The sequence below is a fragment of the Micromys minutus genome (genome assembly GCF_963924665.1).
Source record: "Micromys minutus genome assembly, chromosome: 29".
Taxonomy (NCBI): Eukaryota; Metazoa; Chordata; class Mammalia; order Rodentia; family Muridae; genus Micromys; species Micromys minutus.
Genome location: NC_137964.1, coordinates 18,254,208 through 18,266,631, shown reverse-complemented (window position 1 = coordinate 18,266,631; position 12,424 = coordinate 18,254,208). Strand labels below are relative to the sequence as shown.

Sequence of the window (12,424 nt, the reverse complement as noted above, 5' to 3'; positions counted from 1 at the left end):
CTCCTCTTAATAGAAACACATTAGACACCATTTATAAAAATATCAACAGAGCAGTTCCATTTCTTGAACTATAGCTTAGACATAAACATCACACAATTTATGGATGAGGAAATCCAATTTCATGCCATCTCGAATACATTTTTTTTGTTTATTACGTGACTACAGTTCTCATATATGAGAGTGTGTGTGGCAGGAATTGTCTGTGTGTGGTGGAGGGAGCATGGTATATGCCTGTGTATGTACATGGAGATTATTCTAGGGATAGGAGGAAGCCTGGAGTGAATTAAATCTTAGGTGAATGTGTGTTGCTGAGCTAGGCACAGCCCTGTCAAGGATTCTGGTACCTCAAACTCATGGAAGAATAGAAAAGTCTTTCCTGCAGGGTTGAGGCTCAGAGGGACATGGCAAAGCTTTCCCTCCTGGTTAGCATGTAAAATTTTAATAGTGTATACAGAAAATGTCCATTGGAGCTTTCTCTTCCTACCCTGGAGACTGCTCCATTATAGAAATTAGCTAAGCCAGCCTCCTTGCTCAGCTGCATTGCATAAACCCCACCTCCTTGTCTACCTGTGTGTAATAGCCTACCTCCCTGCTCAACCCAGTACAATAAACAGGCTGAGTTTCTGGGGTGCTGCAGGTTTTCTAGCAGAGATCCCAATCTAGAAAACCTCAGTTTTCCTGTGTTTCTATTTGCCTGCCATTTTATTCCTTCACCAGCCTAGTCAGGTCCCAAGTCGCTGGAGCCGTGCATGGATGTGGCGGATTGCCAACACCCCATCTATTCCAAATGGAGACACATAGTTTTAGGAGACATATTTTAGCCAAGCAAAATTCTGAGTATTTACTAGAGCAGCGGTTTTCAACCTTCCTAACACTGCGACCCTTTAACACAGTTCCTCATGTTGTAGTGACCCCCAACCATACAACTATTTCATTGTTACTTCATAACTGTAATTTTGCTACTGTTATGAGTTGTAACATAAATATCTGATATGCAAGATATCTGACAAGTGACCCGCAAAGGGGTTGGGTCCCATTGTACTAGATGATGACCTCACTGTATATCAACAGCATTGCCATAGTTACCATAGTTACCCCAATAATGAAAAAGATGAGTATTTCAAGAGGTTTATGGGAAACTCTTAAGGACCTTTGGGTTGAGTTCTGAGTTTTTGTCGGACAATTACGCGATGTCTGACCATCCAATTGTTGTAATCTATAAAATGAGATCAACAGTGATTAAAGTCACAGATTTCTTAGTAGCCCATACTGTCTGCTGAAGCCCAAGGTTAGTGCTTACCAATAAGACTTCTACATCTTCTCATTCATGGATATGAGTATTCCTGGGTGTGTACCTACATGTGAAGGACAGAAGACTCAACTTCAGGCGTCCTTCCTCAGGACCATCCATCTTGTTTTGTTTGAGACAGAGTGTGTCACTGACCTGGAGGCTACCCATTATGCTAGGCTGACCAGAATATAAGCTCCACTGATTTTCTTGTCCCTGACTCCTGAGTGGTGGGGTTCTGGGCATATATCACTACGTTCATCTTAAAACCTGAAGATTTAGAAAACTTGATTGATGGTTTTCTAAAACATTAAACAGACATCTTCTTAATGTCCCAGTTATTCAATCCCTAGGAATTTACTTGAGTGAAGTCAAAGCCTGTGTCCCTAAGAGACTTTTAGGGGACTTCTCATAACAATTCCAATCTGGAAAGGACCCAACCATTCTTCAGCAAGAAAATGAAGACAAATGGTCACCTTGTATTCCCACAATGAAGTCCTTCCTTCTCAGCAAGTCAAAGAGTGAGCCACAGAGGGACTGTGGCACTGGCTTAGTGGGTAAGGGTGTTACCTAAGAAAGCCTGACAACCCTGTTTCAATTGTCCTAACCCAAATAAAGGTGAAAGGAGAGAATTGAATTCACAAACTCATGCATATACCCCATACATATCCATTCAATAATAACAAATTAAACCACAGCAAAAAAGAGGAAAGTTGGGTATGGTAGTACATTCCATTTAATTATAGCTCAGGAAGCAGAGCCATAAGTATTTCTGTGTATCCAAGGCTACACTGGTCTACAAAGTGAGATCCCGATTTTAAAGAAGAGTTGTTTGTATCACACAGACAACATGGAAGAACCCTAGAGACCTGAATACAGCTGGCCCAATCCATTTGAAATACTCTGATGCCATTTTTATGGGGTTCTGGCATTTTCTTCATTCATTTGTGATACAGAGCATCAGGGCATGGCAGCCTAGATGGAAAGGTCTGAGGTAGCAGAAAGAATGGTGAGCCAAGAGAAGCTCTTCTTAGGTAGATTATGTTTGATGTCACATTGGGAGGTGATTATAGAGGTTTATGCAAATATGGGAACCCTCCACTCAAGGCTGACAGTCACTATGGCTTTATTATAGTAAATTATACCATCATAATATATATATATAGGATGGGAAAATGTCTATAATGGATTCAGGCACATAAAAAGTATATTAAATAATGATGTCATATTACCAGGGAAATAGAATGACCTCTTTGGTCAAGTTTGGAAGTTGCCACAGCACCAACATTTTTCTAAAAATGTTTAAGTATAAAGAAGGAATGCGCATTTACTAAGCCTTTTCTGGCTTCAGGTGTGTATTTCTGCTACACAAACAGCTAAAGAGGAAAGTTTTCTGATGAAGAGTTACAGCTTAGAAATGTGGAATGAATATAGATTTCTTTAAAAAAAAAAAACATTATCTGGCACTAATGAAATAATGGATGTAGGGGAAGATACTGGTACTGCTGACACCATTAATTAGGTGAAAGGTTGATGCGGAATTTTATAATGCATCAGTCAAGCTGACAACACCCAAGTACATCTTCGAATCTTAATACCACTAAAACAGGACAATGGCAACCATGTGAGGTCTACTAATGTGTGGGACCCGAAGAACACAGCATCATCTATGCTTTGCTGGCAAGGAAGTGTAGGGGGATGGTTTTGGGCACTATGTACTTAGATGCTAATTTCTGTGCCTAGATCTCCAGTTACAATCCGGATGCTATCACTGTCAGAATTATTGAACTATCTCCAGTATCAATATTGTATAAATAATGCTCCCCAGTTATCTCTAATTGGTTAGTAAAGAGCTGATCAGCCTATGGCTGGGCAGAAAAGGTATGACCTACAATGCCAGGGAGAGGATCACAAGATAGGACAGGAAGGAAAGGAAAAAGGTAGCCATGAGGCAGAAGGTCTGGGAGAAGTCTTGATGAACAGTTTGTTGAGGGATTCAACATGACACATGTGGAGTAGAGCAAGCCAGGAGGAAACTCAAATTGCATGTAACACAGAGCCTTTGGCTGGGAAGTAGATAGCTTAGAGGGTTAGAAGAGATAAATACCTACCCAGTTACAGTGCTTAAATCTTGTTAATGAACTTAATAGGTTTTTGTGTTGATTATTTGCTACACTGGGAGCAGATAAAGTTATACTGAAATTACACCCTACAAGGAAGGGAGAGAGGGAGAGAGAGAGAAGAAAGAGGGAGAAAGGAGCAGAAATAAAGAAAGGAGGGAGAGAGAAAGAGAAGAAATGGAGAAGTAAACAGGAGAACAGAAAAGAGAAGAATAAGAAAGAAAGGCAGGAGGTAGGGGGAAAAGAAATTGAGGGGTAAGAAGGAGAGAAGGAGAGAGGGAGAAAAAAACAAGAGAAATAAATCAAGAAGAAAGAATGAAAGGGATAAAGAACTGTGGTAGTTTGAATGAGAATGTCCCCCATAGGCTCATACATTAGTTATTATGCAGTGGTACTACTTGAGAAGGATTAGGAGGCATGGCCATGTTGGAAGAAGTGTGCCACTGGGAGTGGGCTTTGTTATTTCAAAAGCCCAAGCCAAGCTCAGTGTTTCTCGTTTTCTGCAACCTGCAGTCCTCACTCCCAATTACTTCTCCAGCACCATGTCTGCCCGTGTGCCACTATGCTGCCTGCCATGATGATAATGGACAAAATCTCTGAAACTGTAAGCCAGCCCCAAATAATTGCTTTCTCTTATAGAGTCACTGTGGGCATGGTGTTTCTTCACAGCCATAGAACAGAGACTAAGACAAGAACAAAATAAGAAAGGAGGGGAAGGAGACAGAGATGCAGAAAGGAAGCAGGGAGAACAGAAGGGAGGAATGGGTGTAAGGAATGTCCAGAATCAGCTTTCTGCATCTAAGAGCTTGAGATGTTGCTATGGAAAAGATTTATGGTTGATTTCCAGCATAGAAAGATTGAGAAACAAAAACAAAAATAGCAAGCAAAAACCTTTCTACATCTTCTTACCATTTACAGAGTAGAGATTAGAGTCACACATTATAGATGCCAAGAGGAATTGATTTACCAAGTCCAGATTGTGTAGAACTTTATAAATGACTGTGAGCTTAAAAATAGGAAAGATAAATTGAGTCGGAGAAATGATTCAGTGGTTATATAGAAGATCTAAGACTAGTTCCCAGGATCCATGTTGGTAACTTCAAACCACCTATAACTCTAGCTCCAAGGGATCCATCACCCTGTTCTGGCCTTCATAGGCAGCTGCACTCACATGCATGTATCCACACAAACACATATGATTAAAAGAAATCTTTAAAAAGTGAACAGCATATAATCATACAGGGAAGAGACTAAAAGATACTCAAGGACATCAAGGAAGTAAGGTGTGTGGGCAGACCTTGCATGAAATCTTGGTTGAACAAACCAAGTGTTAAAACAATGTGCTTTTTTGAGAAAAAAAATTTTGACAGCATTTTGAGAAATATTTTTGTGAAAATATGAATATTAAAATTTTAAGTGTCATAGTACATCAAGACTATTATGTTTTAAGAAAGTCTTCATATGTTAGCAGAGAGCCAAAAGTTGTTTTAGATTTATGTCTGAGAATTTGCTTTTAAAACATCAGCAAGTTACTAAAATAATTTAAAAAATCCAAACACATAACAAAATGTTGTCTTTCATTTAACTTGAATAATTAATGCATTTTGATTCATCATGTTTTTCTATTTTTGAGTGTGTGTGTATGTGTGTGTGTGTGTATGTGTGTATGTGTGTGTGTGTGTGTGTGTGTGTGTGTGTGTGTTTCACATTTCCCTAAAACAGTCTTGAATTAAAAGAAAGGAAATAAACTCAAGTATACATTGACTAAGTTCTTCCTTTCCAATTTATCTTGAAGAGGAAAAAGAAATTAAGAAACAAAGTAATCAAGATCCACTTATTAGTCAGGACAGACAGAATACACAAATGGTAATAGAATTCAACTTTAGGTGCCAGTATGATGGCTCAGCAGGTAAAGATGCTTTCTGCTAAGGCTGGTGACTTGCTTTGATCTCTGGTACCCACATGATAGAAGGAGAGAGCTAATTTCTGAAAGTTGTCTTCTGACTTCCACACATATATCACAACTCAAGTGGCTTACACACACATACACACACACACACACACACACACACACACACACACACACAAATAGATAGGTAAAATCTAAGTTTACAGAAGTGTAGACACTCTACCCCAAGAGAATACATTTTATTCTAGAAATGATGCTTGTTTCTCTTTGTCTTTGGGAAGTTCTCTTGAGGCAGGGTTTTTGGTGTGTGTGTGTGTGTATGTGTGTGTATGTTTATTACAGGTTCACACCAAGCATATATATATACACAAAAAACCATGCACACAATTGCAAACACATATATGGTGGTTTTAATATGATGTCTTTGCTAAAGGTCCATGAAATTTAACACTGAGATCCTAGCTGGTAGAGCCATTTGTGAGAGTTCTTTAGATCCATAAGTAAAGGAAAATGACACATTAGACTTCCATTTACTAGTAGTCTGAAAGTGACCATCTCTCTGTATTCCCTGAGGGACAGCTGCAGAGCAAGGCTCAGTGATGCTCCTACATTGATTGCAGGGCTTCAGTACATGATTATCTCTTTTCTCTGCAAACTATCTAATACAGTTGAAAAGTAAAAAAAAAAAAAAGTCTGATTTTACATTATTTGAAAGTAATTTGTCTCTTTTCTTTTTTTCTTAGGAGTTGGACAAGTAGGCTGGTGAGATGGTTTGGTAGGTAAAGGCTTGCCTCCAAGTCTAACAATCTGAGTTACATCTCTAGAACCCCAGCATGTACCACTAGACCTGGTTGGATGGAGGGCTATTGTGGGTTGGTTCTTATGCTAAGGTCCTGTTCTCCAAGTGGTTCTTGATCCATCAATAAAGATGCTAACAGCCAATGAGCTAGGCACAATAGGTGGGATGTATGGTTCCCCGCAGGCAAACTAGCAGATGCGGGAGAGAAAAAGGGATTTTCACCATGGTTCAGAGGGAGAAAAGCCAACCTACCAAGTAAGATCTTGGGCAGAGCATCCATAGGCAAGTAAAAAATTAAGTTAGTTTCTCTCTCTCTCTCTCTCTCTCTCTCTCTCTCTCTCTCTCTCTCTCTCTCTCTCTCTCTCTCTCTGTGTGTGTGTGTGTGTGTGTGTGTATGTGTGTGTTTTATCCATGGATCCAAGGGAATCTGGGTGGGAGCTGTTAGTGTGGCCTGTTCCCAGAGCTTAAGGTGGGATAGCAACATTACACACAACAGACCATCTGTAATTCCAGCCTTGGAAGAAAGAGGCAGAAGATCTACAGAACAAGTTAGCTAGCAATACTAGGCATATTGATAAGTTCTCAGTTTGACTGAGAGAGCCTGCCTCTACAAATAAGGTGTAAAAATAACAAAGGATGATTCTAGACATGAACCTGGAGCCTCCTTGTGCACACACATAAAAAAAGTGCTACACATATGCACATACATGAAAAATATATATAAAAAACCTGACAGGAAGATTTATTTGCTTATTTATGTAGAGTCATCATGTGTTCATTACACATAAAAACTTGTTGATGATTGGCAGCAAACTTGGCTGGCATGCACCAGGCCTTGGGTTTCATCCCTAATGTACAAACAAGCAAAGACCTCTTAATTTTACAAGACATTAGATCTAAAATTCACTTCTCCCCAGTGGCAACTACATAGACACAAGTATTTAATGGTGGTGATGACACTGGTCATTTCACACTGTATCAAGACACCACAAACTGAACACCTTTTAAAAATGCAACTTTATACAGCAGTGATACCCAGTAAAACCATTCAATAAGTCTACAAGTCAAAAGAAAGGAGAAAAAGAAAGAAAACCCCTATGAGGTTGGGCAGAGGAGTGCCATTCTAATGAGCTTTAGCAACAAGCTCTGTTGTCACTAAGAACAGCCCTACACAGCCTCTTGTCCCTGGTAATTTTTCTAGCTGTACATGTATAGTCTACACAGACAGTACTTGAACCCCATATCACAGTTTCTCTACAGATGTAACCTTTTACACTTCATTCATACTGTTATCAGAGTATGTAAAGATACTCAAGTCATTCTTGTTTTCAAAGAAAAATAGAGAGGCCATGGGACAGGGCTCAGTAGGCAAGACTACTTTTGTAAGTGTGAAGAACCAAGTTCAATTTTATATCACCTGTACAAGAAGCCAGCCATGGCTGTAACTCCAGCACTATACAGAATGAAGACAGGAAAATTGCTGAGACTTGCTAGCAATTGAGTCTCTGTCTCAAAGGAAAAAGGTAGACAGTTCTTCTAGGTTCCTTTCTGTTACTGAGATAAATACCTTGACAAAAATCAAGGAAGGGTTTCTTTGGTTTACAATTCTATGTTATAGTCCATTATTTTGGTGGGGAGAAGCCAAGTCAGGAACTTAAACAGCTGGTGACATCACATTCATGGTCAAGAGCAGAGAAAGGAAAATACTCCCTTCCTTCCTTGTTTACTTTCATCTCATTACATGGTTCAGGATCCCTTGCCTAAGGAATAGTGCCTCCCAGAATGGACTGGGTCTTTATAAATTAACAATTGAGACTGTCTCTACAAACATGCCTATGAGTCAACCTGATCTAGAATATTACTTGTGAATCCCAGGTGATTCTAGATTCAATTCTAGACTTAATTGACAAGTTGACAATTAAAATCAGGCATGACATCATCAAAGTACTTAAATTTTGGGATACTTAGTTTTTAAAAGAAATTTAATTTGAGGGAACACCAGACCCTCTACTTAATGTCCAGCGCAGGTTATTAAGACATGAGATACACTGCTCAGTCTTTAGAGAAAAGCCCAAGTCACATCCACTCAAGAACTAGTGATGGTTATGGTGATGTCTCTGTTCAATTATCTTTACTGGGGATGCTCTGGGATAAGAAAATCCTGCTTTGCAGCTATAAGAGCCTTTGAACAACCTCAAGGATCAACAACATTACAAATCAGGAGGAAGAGATACCATGTTACCAACCTTGATTCCAAGTTCAATATTCTCTCCTCCATACACATCCATTCCTGGGTCCAACAGACCAATTTCACCAAAGAATTTCCTGTTGACCACAAACGAGCAGCCAATCATGGCTGGTGTCCTGTGGGAGAAAAAACAAGATTGTCAATGTATAGGCAAGTGACATCATTTTGGCAGACTTACCACAGCCAGTGGTTGTCAACCTTCCTAATGCTGTGACCCCCTCAAGGCTGTGATGACCCACAAACCATAAAATTATTTTTGATGCTACTTCCAAACTGTAATTTTGCTACGGTTATGAATCATAATGTAAATATCTGATACTACAATGGTCTTAGGCAACCCTTGTGAAAGGGCTGTTTGATCTCCAAAGAGGTCACAACCCACATGTTACAAACAACTTCTGTTAGGTGAACAGGGATTTCTTCCCTAGTCCTCTTTGAATCTTCAATTTCCCCATTCTGCATCTCTTAATACGGCTATTTTTTAGCTGCAGAAGAAAAAGGAACTTAAGCATCTGAGACATCCCAGATCCTTGGTAAACAGGGTAAAGCATATGGTGTCCGCCACATGAAGAGCGGTTCTCCCTGTACCCTGGGAACAGCAGAGTGATTGAATAGAGATCAAGAGGCTGTCTCAATAGATTTCAACAGCTATAATCTGCTCTACACAGGGAAGCAGAAGGGAATGATCAATTTTGAAGTACGAAAGGCCTATCAGAGAACAGGTGGTGGTTAACCTTCCATGTTGACTTGACTGGGTTTGGAATCACCTAGGAGACACACCCATGGGTACACTTCTGAGGGTGCTTCTGGAGAGGTTTAACTGAGGGGGAAAGGACTGGTCCTCTACAAGTGGAGGGTGTCACCATCCCATATTCTAGACTGATAAAAAGGAGAGGGCAAGCTGAGCCCCAGGAGTCATCTCTATCCTGACTGGATAGAGTGTGACCAGGAGCCTCATGCTCCCAACTGTATACTCAAACTGTGAGCCGAAATAAGCCTTCCCTTTTAAAGTTAACTTTTATCTGATATTTGGTCACAGAACCGGGAAGAAGAATTAGCATAGAGTCTCAGATCTAAAAAATCCAAAAGATCCATGTTCTGTCTGGAGATACACTAGATCAGGAAGCTGGTGGACCGAAGGAGGGCAAAGAACCAGGGAGCAAAATCCTGATGTCCGTGGGGATCTGAAACATCTCAGTAAAGCAGTTATATATTCTGCAATCCTCCGCACCAGGACGAGACTAAGAAAGTGAGTCCTGGCTACACAGGAAGGCCACAGGTAGGAGACCAGACATGAGAAATCCTGGCCTTTCTGTCTGCATCCTGAGTAGTTCATCAGAACTCAGAGACGAGGGCTGGGAAACTGATCCTGATGGAGAACAAAAAGCCATGAGCTTATTGTTGGTGTCCTATGAAAAGACTGTGGTTGAAATCTGCCACCATGTCAAGGAGTCTGACAGGGACTGTGGGAAGGAAAGGATGAAAGATACCCTGGGATAAGATCCCAGGATAAAGGATCACTCTGAAACAAATGCGAACACGGGGCTCTGGGGTCCCTTGCAATGCAAGAACAGGTGGGAGTCTTAGCAGAAAATTGTGACTAACTGAAAAATGATGTGAAGATTTAGTAGTTAAAAGATACACAGTCAAGCTCAACATAGTAGTATATACCTATAATCCTTACAGGAGGGAGGTCAAGGCAATACTCTGGGCTATAGAGGAAGTTCAAGGCAGCCTTCACCATGTCTCAAGTTTAAGGCTAGCTGAGCTACATTACAAGTTTAAGGTCAATCTTAGACATACAGTGAGTTAAAGGCAAGCATGGGCTACGTGGTGAACTCAAGGCCAGCCTAGGGCATATCATATGTACAAGACCTATCTGGGTTACTAAATAAGTTTAGCCTCAGCTACACAGTTAGTTCAACTCTTGCATAGGCTACTTTAATGAGTTGAAGCTGGACCAGTCGGCATTGCTAGTAACTTCAGGTGATGACTGCTTGGCTACTTTGAAGCCATCTGACTGGACCTAAAATGATCAGTTATCGTTTGCCTGGGAGAAACATTTCGTTGGCAAAAAGCTGCTTCTTGACACAATGGGACCTACTGTGCCTGTGGCAGGTGAGCTAGCCCCATCGTCACCATCGGTGGAGTGAGAACAAAGTGTAGCCTCATTTCCACTGTAAGGCATCCATGCCACCTGTCCGGCCGTGCGAGCTGTAGTCAGTAACACTCCGGGGATGATGAGATTCTTGAATGTGTGCTTGCAGCCTCGTTTTTTCAAATCCAACCACAATTACTACTATTAGCACAAACATTCCAACTCAAAAAATCATTCAAAATGATAATTGCACTAAGGGAATCTGCCAATGTCCTAATAGCTCCATTACAGAGGAGAGGAACAGAAATTAAAAACAATTACTTTATTGTTGCTATTTCACAAAATATGTGCACCACACATGACCATCCCTGCTGAGAGAGAGACAGAGAGAGACAGAGATGGGGAGGAGAGGAAGGAGAGAGAAATAATGCCAAGAGTGTTCATCACAAATGTCTGTCATAAATTCCTCTGTGTTTCCCCAGCTATGATGAAAGGAAAGAAACCTTCTAAAACATGGGTAAAAAGATTATCTTTAACCCAGATGGATAATCTTTTGGTTATTGATTATTGACTTCAATGGATTTAGAATCTCTTAGGAACTAAACCTCTGGGCAGGTTCATGAGGGCATTTCTAGATTAGGTTCTTTCGGGTGGGAAGACCTTCCTTGAATCTAGCTATCACCAACCCATAAGCCGGGATCCTGGACAAAATATGAAGGCAGTGTTATTAGCTCCAGTTTCTGCTGCACTGACTTCCATACCATGATAGACTCTATCCACTCAAACCATAAGACAAAAACAAAACCTTCTCCCTTCCTTTAGTTGCTTTTGTCTGGTATTTTGTCCCAGCAGTTAGATGAGCAAGTAGTATACATCCTCAATAAATTGTGGAAGAGACTTCTTGGTAGAGCACCTACGTAGAGTTGTGGGAGTGTCTCAACAGTAGACCTCCTGTTTAGAATCCCCCAATGAGGGGCTACCCCAGTGAAGGTGTGATTCCATGGTAGAACACCTGCCTAGAATCCCAAAGTGGGGGGCTAGGGCTGTGGTTCAGTGGTTGCACACCCACTTAAGCATATGCAAGGCCCTGGTTTCAATCTACAGCACCACAAAGCCAACTAGCAGCATCCTCACAGATGTCTTAGCACTAGCTTCAGCCTCTCTTATTCTCGAAGGAGAGTCAACCCCAGTTCTTTCCAGTGCTGTCAGCCCTCTGCTCATAGGTTATACACCCCTGGATTCAAGCAGCCATCACCCGAAAATATTTGAAAACAATGCACTTGAGTTGAACACATCTGGATTTGTCTTCTCATTCTTATTCCCTAACATTATAACGCAAACTTGCACACTGACATCATGCTGTGCTTTTCAGTGTTGAGGTGGTCAGTGGCCTGGAATGATGCAGGTTTTATGGGAACATGTTGGATTCGGGTAACTACGGTGGGCTCCTAGGACCAGCCCTCCATCCAGAGAACTTAGTGACAACTCTGTCAGCCTCTTTGGCAATAGGCATCTTAGGCGATAACACTCCACTTACTACAGTGCACTTTATGATGCTGATGTGCTCTTCAGACTCTTTTATGTGCTTCCCCATGAAAAGAGTGAGGTCCATGAGCGGATGCTGCCCTTTTAGTTCCAGAAGTTGTATACGGAGAACAGTAGTAGACAGAACAAGAGTGGGATAATGGGGAGAACTGTCTGCAGTGAGTGGCTCAGTCCAGTCAAGCCCTTTACTGGGAACCTCACTAACTTTTGGAGGTTCATAATCTTCAGAGTGGCACTACTTTAGAGATATCATTAAGCCCATTTCCCACCAGAGGGAACTGATGCTCAGAGACTGTTGAGCTAGCTTTCCATTGCTATCAGAAAACACCTGAACTCATTACTTTATGAAGAAAAAAGGTTTATTTTGGCTTGAAATATTTTAATCCATGATTATGTATTTACATTGCATTGTTGTTG

At 40.9% G+C, this 12,424-nt stretch overlaps 1 protein-coding gene across 2 annotated transcripts in view; it reads right to left on the bottom strand.

Moving 5' to 3' along the window:
• Window positions 1-12,424, bottom strand: part of GALNT17 (polypeptide N-acetylgalactosaminyltransferase 17) — a 420,712-nt gene that overhangs the window by 77,552 nt on the left and 330,736 nt on the right. For both annotated transcript variants that reach the window (XM_080940615.1, XM_080940616.1), the window contains one exon: window positions 8,363-8,480. In XM_080940615.1, the coding sequence (XP_080796741.1) occupies window positions 8,363-8,480 (118 nt within the window). The remainder of the gene's footprint in view (window positions 1-8,362; window positions 8,481-12,424) is intronic.